Raw genomic sequence first — 20,140 nt, 5'->3', positions numbered from 1 at the left:
CCCTGAAAGTTGATGCTTACAAAATCACGCAAAACGAACACGACAGTAATCCATTTCGGTCTGTGTGCTTTTTTGAAAAATGACTGTGCAGGTGAGCTTAGTATTGATGTTCAGGCTCAGGATGAAAAGTCAATACTGAATAGTGCTTTTCACTGCCAGGAACTCCAGAAACTCCAGGTCTAATTTCATCAGGCTCAATCCCTGTCCAAACAATATCTGCTAAGGGATTCATGCAATCTCCTGGAACTTTGTAGGATATCTCTGCCTTCTCTCCCGCTGTGAGTTGTGGGACGTTTATAGTTGGTTTCTGGTTGAGCTCTAAAAACAATGATTTACTGGAGTCAGAAATGCTATAAATTAATCTGGATGTGTGTGCAACTTTCTCTGTTAAAAATGCATAAATACAAACACACAACCAACCTTTTACGGTATTTTTTACTGTCTGAGGAAAGATATACAATTTCCCTTGTTCCCATTTCCGTTTCAATCTGTATCAGATTCACCCTGAACCAAGTTTTCCAGCATAAAGCTGCACTCTCTGTCGCCACAAAAGCGTCCAGCAGATCTGGCCCTAAAAGGAACTTCAACAGTTGGGTTTTGTGGATCTCCCTTGAACCAGGTACTTCTAATGGGTTCTGGGACACTTTGAGGGACAGTGAAAAAAACAGAATATATTGATGCACAAACCAGCCTCTCCAGTGAAGTTGTCTTCTACGCTAATGGAGAAGTTAGTCGGTTCATCAGGGTCTGAAATGAAAACCCAAAATCAAAGCAAGAGATCAGGCAGACTTAAGTTTAATAATTGTCTTCTACATTGTCTAAACATATTTTAAATGTATCAGTGAAAAGCATCATAGCAAAGAAAATAGACAACAAAAAAAAAAGATTTCTAGAACTGTTAAAATGATGTTGAAATAAATGATCACCAATATTTGAAGAGCTCATAAAACCTGATGTGACAGCAGTATTAAATGCGATCAGATTGGTGCTGTTTTTCTTGATCTTGATACTGTATGTCTCCAGTTTCAGCAGTGGTGATGTCTATTGTTGCACAATACTTGCGTTACACCGTCTATCCTTAACAGTAAAACACTAAACAAACACATAATTTTTAAAGGCATGAAATGTATTGAAACACAAGACCTTTGAATACAATCACAACTTTTAATTGAAATTAAAGTCTTAACAAAGATTACAAATCTTTTCTAAAACATTTTGCTGGCATGAAGTAAAAAGGACATAAAACAAATGTTACATTTGGGATTTTAGGACATTAGCACGTGCTAAAATACATGCTGTTTCACGTTATGCTAATGAGTAAGAAGGGCCATGCACTTGATGTATAAACTGAACAAAAAGCTTTATTTCAACTGTAATGTATTTATCAAACCACTAAGATCTCTCTGAAGACATTTTAACAGTCTCATACACAGATTCCTCTCTCTTCATTGAAGTCATGTAGACATGGTTGTCATCATTTGGTTCTTTATGTTTTTCTCTCCTTCTGTCAAAATGGTAATGGTAGAATGCGTAGCATTAGTGACTAATACAAACATTTAACACTAAATGGCCAGCCAACATCATTTTCTTGAGTTTATGAAGTTCTTACCGTAGGATGACAGTCAAACAGGAAATGAAGATGACATTTACAACAACTGAAAGGGTAAAAAATATCCAAGGGGTGGACAAACTCCAACTTACTAAAACATGAGAAAAATGAGAGAAGAAAAAAGGAAATTTCATATAAGAAGCCAACTTCAGAATTCATACAGATGTTTGACATATGGGCACTATGGCATGTAACGACCTCGTCTAGGGTGAGGCCGCAACATAAACTGGAATTGGCAACCAAAGATCCTTTGTACACTTTTTTTTTACAGAACCACAAGTGAAAGCACACCTTCAGGGGTGAGCAAAGGCCAAAACAACAACCAAACACTAAACAAACTCCTAACAGAAAAACTAAATTCCCTATCAAAATACCTGGGCTCCGATGCTCCATCGCAGTTTTCAAAGCATTGTATCACAAACTGTACCAATGCTTGTATCGAAATGAAAATACCACGTGATTGATGACGTTTCAAGCTTCGAACGTCATGCAGTATCGGAAAGCTGGAACAGCTGGTTTGAAAAAGTTGCCGCTTCGTGACCCCACCTGATGCATAAAAAGGGAAATAATTATCTAGGAGGCATTATTTATTTAAATGATTTAACACTATACTTTCCTAACATAAATTGTGTTAAAAGCTTCGAGTAGTGAACCGTTTTTCGGCACAATTTGATGAAAGCCTCAAACGCTCCAGAAAGTCTCAGTTTCCCATCACAACAAAATATACAAAAAGGAAATGAGATTGACAGCCTCTTATCAACTCAAAACCAAAATTCACACTGCACACAACAGATAGATCAACAGGCAAGCTAGCAGTTGCAACACACTGTAGCAAAGACAGATCATGCTTGCGGGTAGTGTACAGGCAACTGTTAGGGGATTTACAGTTAAAGACCCAAGGACCAGATATGATTAATTAAGACCAGGGGTTAGAAGTGCAGTTAATTTAACACAAGAATAATAATAAATTAAAGCAAATTTTTACTGAAGATGAATGAGGCATTTATATAGAGCTTTTCATATGTACAACTGTACACCCAAAGCGCTTTACAATCATGTCGGGGTCTTTCCTCAACCACCACCAGTGTATAGCATCCGCTTGGATGATGTGACAGCAGCCACAGTACAACGGCACCAGTGCGCTCACAACACACCAGCTATAGGTGGAGAGAGGAGAGAGGAGAGAGAGTGATAGAGACAATTCAATGGAAGGGGATTATTAGGAGGCCATGATTGGCAAGGGCCATTGGAGGGAATGTGGCCAGGACACATCTTCTTCTCTTTACGAGAAGTGCCATGGGATTTTTAATGAGCACAGAGAGTCAGGACCTCGGTTTAACGTCTCATCCGAAGGACGGTGCTCTTTGACAGTATAGTCTCCCTATCACTATACTGGGGTGTTAGGACCCACACAGGCCACAGGGTGAGCCTCACTAACACCTCTTCCAGCAGCAACCTAGTTTTCTCAGGAGTCTCCCATCCAGGTACTGACCAGACTCAACCCTGTTTAGCTTCAGTGGGCAACCAGTCTTGGGCTAGAGGGTGATGGCTCCTGGCAATGATAGTTTGCAGTTTCATCAGGCAGAAGTCAGCTTCAAGACTCACAAGTTCGTAGGCCGCCCCCTTACAGTTACAAAGATCACAGCTATTATACCCTTCACCAAGGTCTAAGCTACGTCATTACTTCAGGTTGAATGATTCTGATTGGCTAAGAAATAGATAAAAACACATTTTCCACACATGGACAGATAGATTGAATCATATCGCCATCGATTATGCAGCTAACACTCGGACCCTAAATTTCTCCAATAATGCCACTTGTTCCTTAACCTGTAACCAAGAATACTAACACATACACAGACACACAGCTTCTTCAAGGTTGGATATGGCCAGGCTCTAACAATAAACAGGAGACTCTTCTCAAAACATCAAGATAATGTTCTTTCTCTCAATGAGAGGACACTTTAATCTAACAGTAAAGTAAAGACTTTAGCTAAGAAATGGTCACTTAAACTATTGGTTCCAATGACCCATGTGACCTAGTTGTCAGGGTACCCCAGAAAAACAGATGTATGTATTGACACATGTTGAAGACCTTTCTCAAACACAAAACGAGTCCATATTTTCTTTCTGGAAGCCGGGCTAAATGAGCAAGCACTGTTACTGCATTCCTGGCATGGGCATCAAATACAGACATTAGAGAATACATGAAAAGAACATTTCAGTAATAACACTGGTAACTTCTATAACAAAGTAAAATATCATAAGCCATAAGTCATTCAACTCACCTGATATTTAGAAGGAAAAATATTGATTAATACCTTGATTATAATCACTCATTAGATATACATTGAAGCAGCAGTGGATTCCAGAATCCACTCCTTCACAACATTCCGGTTTGACATGCATCAAAGATAAGGCATTAGGTGCAACATTAAGTTTGTCTTTTTCAATACTCAATGACGAAATCAAATTTGTGTAGGAGAAGAGCCTAACGGATTAGACGGCTGGTTGTGCTGGTGGAAATTAATCACCCACTGCAATGCTGAATTGTCTGTAACAATGGTGAACAATTTCAGTTCCAGATAGTGTTGCCACCGTTCTAAAGCCCAGACCACCAGGGCATTCTTTTTCAGTGGTGGAATAATGAGTTTTGGCTTTGTTCAAGTCTTGACCACTGTCACTGTCATCTGTATACAGTATACCACAAATGGGCGTTTAAGATCAGGATGACCCAGGATGGGTGGAGAAATCAGACAGGCTTTTAACTGATTGAAAGCTTGATGGCACTGTGAGGTCTACTCAAACTTGTGTCCTTTTTTTCAGGGCATTGATGGGTTCAGCTATTTGAGAGAAATGAGGAACAATGTTGAACCTCCTTCAGATTCTTAGACACAGGATAAGATCTGATAGCTTCCACTTTCCTGGGATCTGCTGAAATACTTTTAAGGCTCACCACATGTCTAAGAAAGGTTAATTCTTGAAGACAGAATTTGCTCTTTTTCAGGTTGATGATAAACCCTGCTGACTGTAGATGGGAAAGGATGATTCGAAGATCATGGAAGTGCTGAGTAAGAGTGGGTGAGTATATAATGATATCGTCAATATATAAGAAGCACATCTTTCCTCTTAACTCTCCCAAGACAGTCTCCATCAGCCTCTGGAACGTTGCAGGAAAAAAAATTTAATCCAAAAGGCATAACATTAAACTCATACAGACCTGAGGAAGTGATGAAGGCCGTTTTCAACTTGCTCTTTGGGTCCATCATTACCTGCCAGTCACCACTATTTAAATCAATGGTGGAGAATATGGCTGCAGATTTCTGTAATGTTTGGTAAAGGATATGCATCCCTCTCTGTGATGGCATTAACCTTACGGTAATCAATGCAAAATTTTAAGCTCCGATCTTTTTAGGGGACCAGCACAACAGGTGATGCCCAGGCAAAATGTGATGGTTACACAATGCCCTTTTCTAACATTTCTTTAAACTGTTCTCTGACAACAGCTTGTTTTTCAGGTGTTACACGTTTTTCTCCTTTGTTTAATGGGGTACAGGATGAGTGGTGTAGAGACGATGCTGAAGAACAGTCATCCTTCCAAGCTGGCCTGGTGAGGACAAACTTTTGTGGATGATAGAAGGTGCAATAACTGTTGTTTTCCTATCGGTGGTAAGTGTGCCTTCAATACTGCAGCAGCTGTCAAGGTTTGGTTATCCACGGTACTTAGTGATCAGTATCTAGAGAAAGTGTCTGGTTTGAACTTTTGATGTGTGGTCTCTTTTTCAGATGATGGGGTTTTCCAACTGCAACTGGCTTGTCCCAGTGGGAAAGGATACTCTTCGTTGGGAGTTGACTTGAATGAATATTTCCTGTCAGCTACATTTATCTGCAGTCCACTGGAAAAAAAATTTAAGTCCAAACCTAAGACTAGAGAGTATGCCAGGACTTTGGAGGTGAGGATGACAGCACATATGGAAAAGACTTTGTTGTGAAGTGTCCAGGGGTGGAGGTTGTCATGGGGATTGAGTATAACTTGCTCCCGTATCTAAGAAGGCCTTTCCTTTCCAGGCTCCAATATTAATGCAAACAAATAACTGTTGAGGTATGGGAACAAACTTGTTGGAGGCAATAGAGGTAAATGTTTCAAACTTGGAGGATGTCTTTGAGGGAACTGTTGCAGACATAGCATTGTTAGAAGGCAGAACTCCTGACTTCTGAGGTTGGATGGAACGCTTACTTCCAGCAAAATTAGGGTGACTGGAAGAATATGTGGACTGAAGGGTGGAATATAGTGCACAATTTCCAGGTGGATGTTGTCCTTTGCATCTCCAACACTGGACTGGAGGTTTTCCAGCAAATTGATTAGAGGTGGGTCTTTGCAGTGTGGGTTGAGTTAAGCGCCCTTTGTAGTGTAACTGTTGTGCATGATATTTTTTCAGCTGAAGTCCCAGTTACACCAACTCTGCTATGTTTACCCGGCTGTGAAGTTGACTTGCGAGGTAAGGTTTGATGTTCTTGAGAATAATAAGTCCCTTAAAGTCTTTTTTTATGTACAGGCGCCAGACAGAAATAACTTTCAAATTTGAACATTTTCCCAGATAAACTCTAAAAACCATCAATAACAATAAAAAAAATGTAAATGACAAAATAAAAAGGTATTTCTCAATTTCCAAAAAGGTAATGACTATGTAGATTGATTATGAATGAAGTCTGAATTTGACCATATGTCATGCTGATGTATTTGTGAGGATTATCATTGTAATATACCCAGAAAATTAAGAGTAGTTTACTGCTGTTTCCTCCATTCTGCAAAGAGATGATTGAAATGCAGATCAGTTTGCTCATAAACAATTTACATAGGGTCAATTTGATTCATGCAGTTCCATCCAGATGGCTTTTTGGATGGCTGCCTCAACGTGCAACAAGTGAGGGAGAGAGATGCAAAAGAAGAGGCATTGGTTGATGTGCCTTCAGCTCACCCTCAAAAGTGGAAGTTGACACTTCTGAGGCCGGCATGGAGAAAGACTTGAGTTAATGCAGAGATGATAAAGAAAGCAAGCTGCCATAAGAGGCAGGGAGACAATTGCACCCTGAGTCAAACTCTTATGCCTAGATCCTTAAATGCCATCACAGATGCCATGCAAATGCAATGGGTGGAGAGATTAAAATAGTCAAACATATTTATCTGACTGATAATATAAGCAAGGAGACGTCCATCTCTTTCTTCATGTTCAGGTACTGCATATTCAATAATCACACAGACTATTGTAAATTTTGTTGATTTGCAATATTAACTTGCACAGTTCTTTTGTATTTTGTTAGACTAACAATGCTCTATCTACATTTTTTCGATAGGCACCAGTCTAACCATATATATATATATAAGAAATTAAGTGTTTGTGTTTGAAGACACCAAATCATTTTGCTAAAAAAGTTATACCTAAATTCACTAAGGTCCCCCAGATTATGCCCAATAATTAACAGCCATGGATGAATTAGGTATCATGGCCTGGCCTCATCACACTCATGGTAGAAGACTGTGTATGTGCACAATAGTGAATTGCTGTGTTCATCTTCACTTGTTTTTTTATCTAACATTTGAGTTGATACCTTAAAAATAGGTAAAAGAAATCTACATATAATAAATGAATATTCAATCAGTACTGAAAGTCTTTGTTCTATAATAAATGAATATGCATAACAAGGAGAGTATATAAACTGTGTTTCTGACCAATAAACTTTAACCCTCATCCTTGCCTCGGGTCATTTTGACCTGGAAATTTTGTTTGAAAATGTTTTAAAAATGTAGTGTTCATCGGAGGGGTCCATGACCCTAGCACTTGTGTCGCACTTGAACCACGAATACACAATTTTTTTTTGAGGTTTTGTGGTAGAAATTTTAAAAAGTAACAAATCCTTCCCTCGCGGGTCAATTTGACCCCCATAGAAATGAATGGAATGCGAGGAATGCTTCAGTACACATAGAAAAACCTAAAAATGCTCAAAATTTTAACTCAAATTTTCAAAAACATGCATTAAAAAAAATAGAAAAAATATTGTCAAAATGAAATAAAATAAGCTTTCTGGACAAAAAAAATTAAGTATAATTTTAAGCTGAAAACATTGGCTCTGCATATTATGATGAGACTGGAGAAAGTATTTAAACATGAATAGGATCTAAAAATGAAATTGGTTTGTTCTTAACATTTGCATTTATCTCACGGATTGAAAAGCACCCTTTTGATTAACATCATGGGACATCTTAATATTACTGTCTAACATTGCGAAAAGCGAACTGACAAACAGATTCAAAGAGGAAATTTCAAAGTAGACCTGAGAGAATCAGCCAAAATACTCTTTTACAGTTTGAGTTTTGTCAAACTTTTTATCTTAAAGATAATTTTATGCTGTATTGAAACAATCAAAAGAAAATGAAAGACATTTGACAACAATCACAGTTTTTATTTATCAAAATATCTTAAAATAAGGATTCAAAAACTCTTCTAAAACACTGATAATACTACACAGATTGTGAAACTGCTTTTCCAAAGCATTTTGCTGGCATCAAGTGACAAATAAATGCCATTAAATTTGGAGTTTTAAGACATTAGCACATGCTAATATGCATACTAACTGTTTCACTTAAGCCACTTGGTGTATAAATGCTGTAATGTGTTTATCAAACCACTAAGATCTCTCTGAAGACATTTTAATAGTCTCATACACAGATTCCTCTCTCTTCATTGAAGTCATGTAGACATGGTTGTCATCATTTGGTTCCTTATGTTTTTCTCTCCTTCTGTCAAAATGGTAATGGTAGAATGCGTAGCATTAGTGACTAATACAAACATTTAACACTAAATGGCCAGCCAACATCATTTTCTTGAGTTTATGAAGTTCTTACCGTAGGATGACAGTCAAACAGGAAATGAAGATGACATTTACAACAACTGAAAGGGTAAAAAATATCCAAGGGGTGGACAAACTCCAACTTACTAAATCATGAGAAAAATGAAAGAAGAATAAAGGAAATTTCATACAAGAAGCCAACTTCAGAATGATGGATACAGTCACTATGGCAGAAATTGTCAAATGCTTGTACAACGCATGATTTTGTCCTGCCTACCTTTGGGTTTCTCAGCATGATTGTGCACTTGGATTTCCACTTCTGCCATACCAATGAGATTCTTACTGACACATGCAATGGTAGCTTTGAGGTTCCTGAAACTAGCAATGGAGACGGTGATGCTGCTGCTGGTGTTCGTTGCTGAAGCAGTACTGTAATATTCACCGTCCAGTATCGTCCAGTGTATCTGGGGTAATGGCACACCACTGCTGACACACATGCAGATCAATTCATCACCCCCCACCAAACAACAGGAGCTATTCAGGATTTTAGGGGCATCTGAAGAAAAATGATGTTTATTAAAAAAAAATCTTCATCACCTTACTTAAAATTTGAAACTATGATGTGTTATATGTTAAATGATACATACGTCTTACTTTAAGGATCACAGTACTTTCGGTCTGTATGCTTTTTTGAAAAATGACTGTGCAGGTGAGCTTAGTATTGTGATGTTCAGGCTCAGGATGAAAAGTCAATACTGAATAGTGCTTTGCACTGCCAGGAACTCCAGAAGCTCTAAGTATAATTTCATCAGCCTCAACCCCTGTCCAAACTATATCTGCTAAGGGATTCATGCAATCTCCTGGAACTTTGCAGGATATCTCTGCCTTCTTTCCCACTGTGAGTTGTGGGACGTTTATAGTTGGTTTCTGGCTGAGCTCTAAAAACAATGTTTTGAGTCAGTCAACAATGAGTCAGAAATGCTATAAATTAATCTGGATGTGTGTGTAACTTTCTGTGTTAAAACTGCATACATACAAACACACACAACCAACCTTTTACAGTAATTTTTACTGTCTGAGGAAAGATATACGCTTTCCCTTGTTCCCATTCCAGTTTCAATCTGTATTCACCATCAGATTCACCCTGAACCAAGTTTTCCAGCATAAAGCTGCACTCTATCTCGTAACGAAAGTGTACAGCAGATCTGGTAAAAGGAACTTCAACAGTTGGGTTTTGTGGATCTCCCTTGAACCAGGTTCTTCTAATGGGTTCTGGGACACTTTGAGGGACAGTGAAAAAACAGAATATATTGATGCACAAACCAGCCTCTCCAGTGAAGTTGTCTTCTACGCTAATGGAGAAGTTAGTCGGTTCATCAGGGTCTGAAATGAAAAACCAAAATAAATAAAAACTTTCACGATACTGTAGTTTTATTAAACTTAATATTTTCAAGTGTATTTTCATATTTTTTTTACAACATGGTATTAAAATCAATGGCTCATATCAAAGAGACAATTTATTGACATTATTAATTGATTATTTTGTTTTTCACTTATTACACCCAGTTATATTTCTTAAACTGGAAAAACAGAACACGTCATAAATAAATATCTGTAAAAGTTATAGAAGTGCAGCAGATGATGGAGTTTTCAGACACTTGACAAGTTCAGAAAACTGTGTAATACAATATAGTTAAAACATTTAATCAGACCTATGGTGATAATGTTTTCATGACTAAAAAGTCAAAAGAAAATATACTTGTTCTCTAAAAATCGAGTAATAAAACCATGATGAAATTACAATACACAAGTTAACACTCACCAAAACTGTCTGTCATTTGAACGACCGTTAAGATGAACAGCAATGTTTGCAGCATCTCAGACTAATATAATGAGAGAAATACGGAAATCATGACTGTTTAAAGCACAACTATGACAATAATAAAAATACAGTCATATTTGACATTATTAGTTACAAAAAAGACACAACAACAGCACCTTTATTTTCAAAACTGTTAAAACGGTCGCTTACCTAATATTTGAAGAGCTGATGTGACAGCAGTTTTTCTTCAGATCTGTTTCGTGCTTTTTACTTGGTCTGACTGATTTTATCATTACCATAGAGATGTGTGTACTTGATACCCCTCCCATGATGATGAAATTATTTTCTAAAAAACTGATGTTTTTTTTTTTTTTATATACCTTATATTTTTTTTTATACCTTATTATTTGTTAATGATGATTTTTTTTTTTTTATACCTTATAATTTTTTTATACCTTATTATTTGTTCATTTCTGTATAATGAATTATGAGGATTCCATTTTTGTTTCTGTACATAAATTACAGAAACGTCTGTCGCCTGCTCCCTGAATCGTCACGCTTATTCATTTGTGGATGTTAACTGAATCTGTAAGTCACCTACGCTGTTTACTTCTGTATATTATATCTATCTATAAATTACGGGAACGTCTTTCTCTGTGTGTGTGTGTGTGTGTGTGTGTGTGTGTGTGTTATTCGCATATCTCTCGAACCGTTCATCCGATGGATTTCAAACTTGACAGGTGTCTTGCTACGGGCATGAGTAAGTGCAGTGCCAAGTTTGACATTGTTTGGATTAGAAATGCAAAAGATATCGTTAAATATATATCAGTAAAAGAAGCACACACTGGCTTTTGCCGCTCTAGCCGCTGGCCACTCCCCCTCTCACACTGCACACTGAGTGAGCACAGCGCAGGACCAGAGACAGAGAGGGTCGAAGAAAGCAGCAGAGCTTAAGTAGAGTTTTCTCGGAGTTCACTGTGTAGCCTGCTCCCTGAATCATGTAGTTCAATTTTCCACATTTATTGTATGTCATTATGTCAGTATCAGTATTTGCTTTCTACCATGCACAAATAAAAATGTCACTGAACCTTTGCTGTGTAATTGTAACAATGAGCGCTCAAACACACCAAACCAACAATTACTAAAAACACACACAAAAACAGATTTTGCACTGGCATTTTGCACTAGTATTTTTAATTTTGCATTTTTTTAAAGACATTTTATCAAAACATCTCCTTAAATGGGACAAACAGATTGTAAGAGGAAACATCTCAGTAGGGATTTTTAAAGACATTACATGTTGTAATGTCCAAAACACCATTAACTACACTAGGCATTTCCGTCGTACATGAGCTCTGTTCAGAAGTTGTGAATAACAACAGGCTGACGTTGCTGAAGGCAGATCACCTCATCTATGTACAGAGAGTTGGTCTTCACCTGGATCTCCTCCTCCAGGCTCAACTGGCTGCTTGCTAGAGCTTTCAGTTTCATCTCTGAAAGCTGGAATGCCTCGGCTAGTCTAATGCAGAAACCATAGAGGGAAAATGCTTTTATTTGGGACATACTAGCATATTAGGACATGCAATTAATGTTACATGTTTGGTAACATCCAAACCCTTTGCTTTACCTCTCGATGTTGTTAGCGAGCTCCCTGACCTCTGCCAGCAGTCGGATTTGAGCTGGGTCGTAGCAGAGCTCAACGTTGGGCCTTTGGCTGCGAGCGGACAGTCGCGTCTGAGCCACGTTCAGTGGAGCTTCTTTCTCTGCGATAGCCACTTTTAGAGCCTCCAGATTCTTTTCTTGATTTGCTATCTCTGCTAGCAGCTTTGAGAGAGCACAGACATATAAAACTAGTCAAATTATAACAACAACAACAACAAAACCTAGAAAAAAGCCCTAAAGAAAGATAACTTAATAGAAACTTAAGAGTAAGTAAATTAATAAATAATGTTTTACTTAAAATATACATTTTTGATTTTGAATGATCCAGTATAAAGCTAGGAATCCACAATATATTATCAGCAAATATTATTAATTATAATATTAAATTATTTTAATTTATCATTTCTGCCAATATTTTTTTCTCTGTATTTATTCTTTAACTGTTCATGATTATTTCCCCTATTTTTACATTAAGATTACCTTTGCCATCATCTAACACTCGCATAAAGTTGATGTTTGAAAAAAACACATATTTAATGACACTGTTAAATATAATCTTTAACATATCTCAATGTAAATATACATTTTTACTGTTCATTATAATGTTATGATGCCTTAAAGGGATAGTTTACCCAAAAATGAAAATTCCCTCATCATTTCCTCACACACACACACACCTATCGTTTAACTTCTGAAGTCATTGGCTGCATCCAAAATCGCATACTTCCCTACTATATGATACTGACAACATGGCGAAAGTAGTACGTCCAGATTACATTCATACTGCACACATTCATATAATATAGAACATACTTTTTTTAGTGGTCATGACGTAATTACTTATTCAAAAGAAGTACCAACTCAAGCCATTCGCTGCATCTGAAATCGAATACTTCCCTACTATATAGTATGCGAAAAACAGTACGCCAAAAGAATAGTATGTCCGAATACATAGTATTCGACAGTAGACGAAAACTAACTGGATGACCTACTACTTTTGCGAGATTTATCCACTGGGGTCGTATGGATTACCAGCACGATCGCTGTGTGTGGTTTTTCAAGCGTCAACTGAGTGACACACATTCAGTGGCATTATATAGAATCACAGATTAATTATTTCCCTAAAAATCTTTGTTTGTGCTTATCTGAAGAACGAAAGTCATATACATCAGGGATTGCATGAGTAATTGATGAGAGAATTTAAAATCTTGGGTGAACTATCCCTTCAATTCACAAGTGCAACCAACCTCATTGAGCTGGTTTTCAAGCTGTGTTTTGGCAGTTTTGGTCTCCTGTATGCGCAGCTCAAATGCCCTTCCCGTAGCCTCATACTGTCTGTGCATGTCTGCAGACGTCTGCTTTAGCAAGCTTGCCACAAGAGCTCTCAGAGAAAGAGAGTTATTCTTCTCATTCTCAGCTTTGCTAATGTTTAAGTTGCAGAGGCTCTCCCATTCCTCAGGAGTCACTGCAGTTCTGGAAACGGTAAAGGAAATAGGTTTGCAAAGGGGAAAAAAAGTTGGAAAACCTAAATCTGTTAACATTTGAGTAGTCTGATAATATATTTATAAAACAGAATTAGATTTTTAAATACTGTATCATAAACATGTTATCTTACCCAATACTTAAGTTTGAATTCCCTTCTTTTAAATCAGGCGATGTGTTGGTGAGAAGAGAGCAGAAATCATCGATGCGTTCGGCCTGAAATTTGTCCTGCAAGTCCTTTTCCAGATAGTACTTCACTGAACGAATAAGCCTGAAAAGCACAGGAATAATTTACAAACTACAATTTAGTTTTGAGTAAATTGACGTTTATATAACTAGAGAGAATTTTATTGAACAACACAATATAATTCAAGGATTCAGTGCCATATTTTAAACACTTTTGAATTACTCAATTTAATTTGCAATTAAATTTAAAGCAGCTACATCATACACATTTTTTATTATTTGAAACAAAATATTGTTCCCCTTCGTCAGCTCACTATGACTCATATGACACTATGAGTCAGAAGTGATTCTGACGAATGGGGATCGCTTGCGAGAGCCTATCTACTTGAAGAGAAACTAAACGAGCCAATGCACATTGGCATGCGATAATTAAAAAGCTTATAAAGCTGCCGTGCATCGCGGCACGAACATATAATGAGCAGAAGGTGCCTCGCATACTTGTCTTTCGTTTCGGAGCCAGACGGTGTATGCTGTTCTTATCTCCTGCAAAGATCTTATGAGTGTCTTCGAGTCTTAAGCCCTATTCGGATGGGACTAGTTTTCCAAACAACGTTTGAGTTACAATTCTTATCAACCTACGTCTGTGATTTCATGTACGGATTCGGACGGGACTAACATCTCCGTGTTTATTACCGAGGTAGGAGTGTCTGTGTTTTACATGTGGGCATTGCAGAAGATCACGTGTTCAGAATGCGTGGATTGCGTATGAAATTTGATCAAATGTATTTTGAAATTAAGCACTTTTAAAATTAAGCACTTTGAAATATAAAGTAAAACGTCCTAACGTATTTAGTGTTTTGTAAACATTTTATAAAAATTGTAGTATAAAAAACTAAACATACATTTATCATCATGATTTTATAGAACTGGGTTCTTATAATAAACCCACTGGAATAAAAAGTTTTAACTTATATAATTTACATGCAGAAATGAAAGTAATCTTACCTGAAACTGATATTACAGTAGCCAGTCTTAACAGTTTACGTGATTTGGCTCTTCTTGTTGATTTCATTTGTTTATTTCTTCGCAGTGTACCGAACACATCTACATCCATTATCGATGCGCAAAAAGCAGAAACTTGAATACCGGCGCGATAGCGAGAGATTGTACGGTAGTTCACGTTGACCAAAACACACAAGAAAAAGCGTTTTGGAAAAAAACATTTTTGGCAATCACAGACATTCGCATTCGGACGGGATTAGATTTCTTTAAGGACCACCGAGTTTGATGAAAACCAGTAGGTAATTTGCTCTGGAATTTTTACAGAGGTCGTGTGAGAAAAAGACAGACATGGCAGATTCAGACAGGATTAAAATCTCAAAGTACGTCTGTGAAACAGAAATTTCTCTAACGTCCCCCTGTGAAACTAGTCCCGTCCGAATAGGGCTTTAGCCAAGAAGAATCTCTGGTTCGTGGTGTTGGTGTGACGGCGCTGACAGCGAGGGTCGCGATCTCTCTGCGTCTTCTCTCTCAGCATAAACAGCTGTTTTCACAGCTTTGTCGGTTCGTTGGGTGTGACTATTGAGAGTGAGTGCTCACACTGGGTTGCATTCCTGGTGTGTAGCGGCTATCTCCCTGTGCGTTTCAGCACCTCAGAGCACTTCTAAAAGAGCTAACACGATCTGTCTGCATCTTTTTCAAGATGTCATTCAGATCTTGTGTTTCTGGATGCGGCCAATGTTTGACTCCGGCTGATGGGCATGATCGCTGTATCACGTGCTTGGGCTATAGGCACGCTGAAATGGCGCTCATGGATGACTCATGTTCTCATTGCGAGTCAGACCCAGAGCCCACGGCTATGCTTTCCTGGGCCGCCGCAAGTGTCGGGCTCGAGTGGAACCCTACACCGTGTCCCGAACCTTCGCGGCTGGACGATTGGTATCTCGGGGCGGCCCCACCTCCGTGCCTTTCTTTCCGGTAGTGCATGAAGAGGTTACCAGAGCATGGACGGCACCTTTTTCTGCCCGAAACCGTTCTGGTGCCGCTTCCTCCCTCACTACCCTTGACGACAAAGCGGTGAAGGGATACGTGGGGATCCCCCTGGTGGAGCGGTCTGTGGCGATGTAGCTGTGTCCCAAGACCGCTACCTGCTGGCGGGGAAATCCACGCCTCCCCTCCCGGGTGTGTAAGTTCTCGTCCGCTCTCGCGGACAAGGCTTACTCAGCCTGTGGAGAAGCTGCCTCCGCCCTGCATCCGATGGTGCTCCTGCAGGTCTACCAGGCCAAGGCGCTTAAGGAATTGCTTGAGGGTAGTTCCAACCCAGGGGTTATGCAGGAACTGCGTACAGCGACGGACCTCGCCCTCCAGGCGACGAAAGTCACTGCACGCTCCCTGGGTCGGGCGATGTCCACGTTAATGGTCCAAGAGCGGCACCTGTGGCTGAACCTGGCAAAAACCCAGACAAAGTGCGGTTCCTGAACCCTGGCCAGGCCAGGCCAGCCTCTTCGGCGATGCTGTGGAAAACTTTGCCCAGCAGTTTTCCGCAGCACAGAAGCAGACGGAGGCGATTAAGCACATCCTACCCCGACGACCAGCTGCTGCCTCCACCCACTCTGTCTGCTCGTCGCCGAGGCCACCCCCCTGCGGCCGCCTCCGCCCCTGCTCAGCCTAAGCAGCACCCAGCCTCAGTGCCTCCTGAGCGGAGTCCCTGTGTTCGACCTCACTGCCCCACCCCGGGTACGTCTGTTGGTCCCGCTTGCACAGTGTCTGGGTACCATCAGACTCGGCTATGCGATTCAGTTCGCCCAGCGCCCTCCCAAGTTCAGGGACATCCACTTCACCTGTCTGGCGAAGGACGCGATCGAGCTGGTTCCTCCAGCCGATATGAAAACAGGGTTCTACAGCCCCTACTTCATTGTACCCAAGAAAGACGGTGGGTTACGGCCAATCTTGGACCTGCGAACATTGAATCGGGCCCTGCACAAGCTCACGTTCAAGATGTTCACGCAGAAACGCATTTTCGAATGTATCCGTCCCCAAAATTGGTTTGCAGCGATCGACCTGAAGGACACGTACTTTCATTTCTCGATTCTTTCTCGACACAGACCGTTCCTGCGGTTTGCGTTCGAGGGTCGGGCATATCAGTACAAAGTCCCGGCCTTCGGGCTGTCCCTGTCGCCCTGTGTCTTCACGAAAGTCGCGGAGGCAGCCGTTGTTCCACTCCGAGAACGTGGCGTTCGTATTCTCAACTATCTCGACAACTGTCTGATCCTGGCTCAGTCTCGAGATCAGTTGTGCACAGGGACATGGTGCTCCATCACCTCAGCCTGTTGGGCATCTCTTATCTCGGTATGGAGATGGACTCGGTCAACCAGACAGCGCGACTCACAGAGGAGCACATCCGGTCAGTGTTGAACTGCTTGAGTACAATCAAGAGCAGGACAGCGGTCCCACTGAAACTTTTTCAGAGGCTCCTGGGGCATATGGCATCCGCAGCCGCAGTAACCCTGCTCGGATTGCTTCATATGAGACCGCTTCAGCACTGGCTTCACGGCCGAGTCCTGAGATGGGCGTGGCAGAGCGGCACGTATCAGGTGCACGTCACCCCCCACTACCTCCAAACCTTCAGCCCGTGGTCGGACCCTTCGTTTCTACGGACAGATGTTCCCCTAGAACAAGTGTCCAGGCATGCTGTGGTCTTCACGGATGCCTCTGCCACCGGCTGGCGGGCCACGTACAACAGGCATGCAGTTTCAGGTCTGTGGACGGGGCCCCAGAGACTGCCATATGTTGTGCTACCCTGCTTGGCTAGTCCATATGTGTAACAGTCACAGTGCCTCCCTCCGGAGTAGGATGTTGCTTCCGCAGCATTCCCTTCCCCAAGGGCATGCTTTCCCAGCATTATCCAATAAGTCACACTGAGTGGGTCTTGCGGAACAGCAGTGACTGACCTTCTCTGCTTAGAGCTCCTACTTCTGCCCAACATTCTGGTCAGGCCAGGAGGCTCAAGCGGAGCGCTGAAAGGGCCAGCAGCCGTGGCGTTTAGGTAGACATCCCCATTCGTCAGAATCACTTCTGACTCACGTCATAGTGAGCTGATGAAGGGGAACGTCTCGGTTACGTATGGTAACGTGAGTCCCCTCGCCACAGTTGCTGAGCTTCCGCTGTACGGCCGAGTCACAGGTCCGGCTCCTCAGCGGAAAAACAAGGATGCGAGGCACCTGATGCTCATTATATGCTCGCGTCGCGATGCATGGCAGCTGGTGCAATTATCACATGCCAATGTGCTTTGGCTCGTTTAGTTTCACTCGAAGTAGACAGGCTCTCGCAAGCGATCCCCATTCATCAGAATCACTTCTGACTCACGTCTCCGTTCCCTCCTCGGGGAACAAGGGTTACCATACGTAACCGAGACGTTTTATTAAATAATTATTTATTGAATTCTCATTATTGTCACTGATAAATAAATTGTTTTATTATATCATTTGTAACGTTTACAGGTTTGACAGACAGGAATATCAAGGACAATTGAATTCCTTATAAGTTAGTCCTTGGAGTTTTGTCACTGACCTGATCTGCTCGTTGATCTGCTCCAGTGTTCGCTGTAGAAGAACCATCACACCCTCAATCACCTCCTTCTCCTTCAACAGTTCCTCTTCCACCCCATCATGCACCAGGTCAATCGCCACACGCTTCTCTCTGAGGATGTCCCGTAAATATCACATGATTAGGCAACTAATGAGACCTTTTGTGAAAGGTTTGAACTGTAATGAATGATGTCGTCCTAAAATCCTAAATTAGGGGTGGTTAGTAAATTATAAGCCAAATTAACCACCCCTAATTTAGGATTACACTATCATTCAAAAGTTGGGGTCACTAGACTTTTTAACTGAAACTCGTATGCTCAAGGCTATGCATTTATCAAAAATACAGTTAAATATTATTACAATTTAAAATAACTGATTGTTATTTTATTATACTTTTAAATGTCATTGATTTATTCCTGTGATGGTAAAGCTGAATTTTCAGGATCATAATTCTGTCACATGTCACATGATCCTTCAGAAATCATTCTAATATGATGATTTGCTTCTCAAGAAACATTTCTTATTATTATCAATGTTGAAAACAGTTGTGCTGCTTAATATTTTTTTGTGGAAAACATGATACTTTTTTTCAGGGTTCTTTTATTTGAAATATGGAAAAGTTTTTACTGTCACTTTTGATCAATTTGGTCATGTAGTTCAACACTTGATTTTAGTAACTGTCCTCTGGTCGTGCTCTACGGTTAGAAGTACCTCTCAGTCAGACATTGCAAAGTCACTTGAAAAGGCTGAGAGCAGCTCTCCAAGGCCTTTTCCACACGGCTCTTGAAGATGATGAGGGTCTCGATCTCCTGCACCATCTCCTCAAACTTATTCTCCAGTTCCTGCCTCCAGAATTTAACATCCAGGATTCTCTGCTCTGAAGAAGAAGTAGGCTAGAACAGTTTAACAACTAACGTTACATGTCTTAATCAAGGAAATCAATATAACCCTATCTGAAATAACTTCCTCTTTTCATCATTTCTATCACTTCCTGTCTATGCACATCTCATGCAAGGCCTCCAGTTTCATGCATTTTGAGCGTTGCATACCCAGCTTCTTGTGTGCATCCTGTTGCATGTGTTTGGTAGATTTGTTGCTCTCCTCTATGAGTCTCTGACACTCTGCTCTCAGTTTCTCTGAGTGCGCTCGTTCTGCCTCCGAACTCCTGAAATGCACCTGGTTTGCATGCTTCCACTCGGATGGCAGAAACTTATCAGGGGATCCCATCAGCCTAGACATTTTTCTAATGAGACAAAGTCATTCTTTGGTTTTTAAATAATTTAGGTCATTGTTTTATAATTACTAAACTATAATAACTAATATCAAATATGTAGTTATTTTATTGTTTTAAACACTTGTATTAAAGTCATACTGTTGCCAAAAAACAACTAACACTACAATATATTACCAAAAAAAAATTCAGGGTAACACTTTAGTTTAGGGTCCAATTCTCACTATTAACTAGGTGCTTATTATTAACATATTACTAGGACATTGGCTGTTTATTAGTACTTATAAAGCACATATTAATGTCTTATTCTGCATAACCTTATTCTACATCCCTTAATCCTACCCAATACCTAAACTTAACAACTACCTTACTATTAATAAGCAGCAATTAGGAGTTAATTGAGGCAAAAGTCGTAGTTAATAGTGAGAATTGGACCCTAATCTAAAGTGTGACCAAATTCAGATATATAACCATGTTAGGATATCAGTTCCGTTATGAAACAAACATTTTTCTCCATCAATTCTTGTCTTAAACAATCTATTCAGTGTTTTAAATAAGATAAACATTATAAATAATTAGAATTAAAGCATTAAGCGAAAATAAGGTGTCTTACCTGTCAGATATAAATTCAAATCACTATAAAACAGTACTGCTGTGCTGACACTCTGCCGGCAAGTAAACACAGGGTTACTATGGTAACATAACCGTTTCGA

The 20,140-nt window shown here is 40.0% G+C and overlaps 2 protein-coding genes across 3 annotated transcripts; both read right to left on the bottom strand.

The window, feature by feature from the left end:
* Positions 1-8,046: 8,046 nt before the first annotated feature.
* On the bottom strand, positions 8,047-10,562 carry LOC311297243 (sialic acid-binding Ig-like lectin 7). The gene is made up of 7 exons (XM_084419462.1): positions 10,491-10,562; positions 10,281-10,341; positions 9,512-9,841; positions 9,106-9,396; positions 8,736-9,014; positions 8,514-8,604; positions 8,047-8,408 (listed from the first exon to the last, which is right to left on the bottom strand). The coding sequence occupies exons 2-7, from the start codon at positions 10,333-10,335 to the stop codon at positions 8,297-8,299; spliced, it is 1,158 nt and encodes a 385-aa protein (XP_084275588.1). The 5' UTR covers positions 10,336-10,341; positions 10,491-10,562; the 3' UTR covers positions 8,047-8,296.
* An 886-nt stretch (positions 10,563-11,448) lies between these two features.
* On the bottom strand, positions 11,449-20,104 carry tekt1 (tektin 1). 2 transcript variants are annotated; one of them, XM_084419445.1, is made up of 8 exons: positions 20,041-20,104; positions 19,246-19,439; positions 18,908-19,073; positions 18,180-18,308; positions 13,558-13,695; positions 13,190-13,415; positions 11,908-12,104; positions 11,449-11,799 (listed from the first exon to the last, which is right to left on the bottom strand). In XM_084419445.1, exons 2-8 carry the CDS (start codon positions 19,433-19,435, stop codon positions 11,640-11,642), a joined length of 1,206 nt encoding a protein of 401 aa, XP_084275571.1. In that variant the 5' UTR covers positions 19,436-19,439; positions 20,041-20,104; the 3' UTR covers positions 11,449-11,639. The 2 variants fall into 2 exon arrangements, with proteins under 2 accessions (XP_084275571.1, XP_084275572.1); XM_084419446.1 differs by lacking the exon at positions 20,041-20,104 and having other exon boundaries at positions 19,246-19,556.
* Positions 20,105-20,140: the final 36 nt, after the last annotated feature.

The sequence above is a fragment of the Rutilus rutilus genome, assembly GCF_951802725.1.
Source record: "Rutilus rutilus genome assembly, chromosome: 9".
In the NCBI taxonomy this organism is placed as follows: domain Eukaryota; kingdom Metazoa; phylum Chordata; class Actinopteri; order Cypriniformes; family Leuciscidae; genus Rutilus; species Rutilus rutilus.
This window is presented reverse-complemented; position numbering and strand designations above follow the sequence as displayed.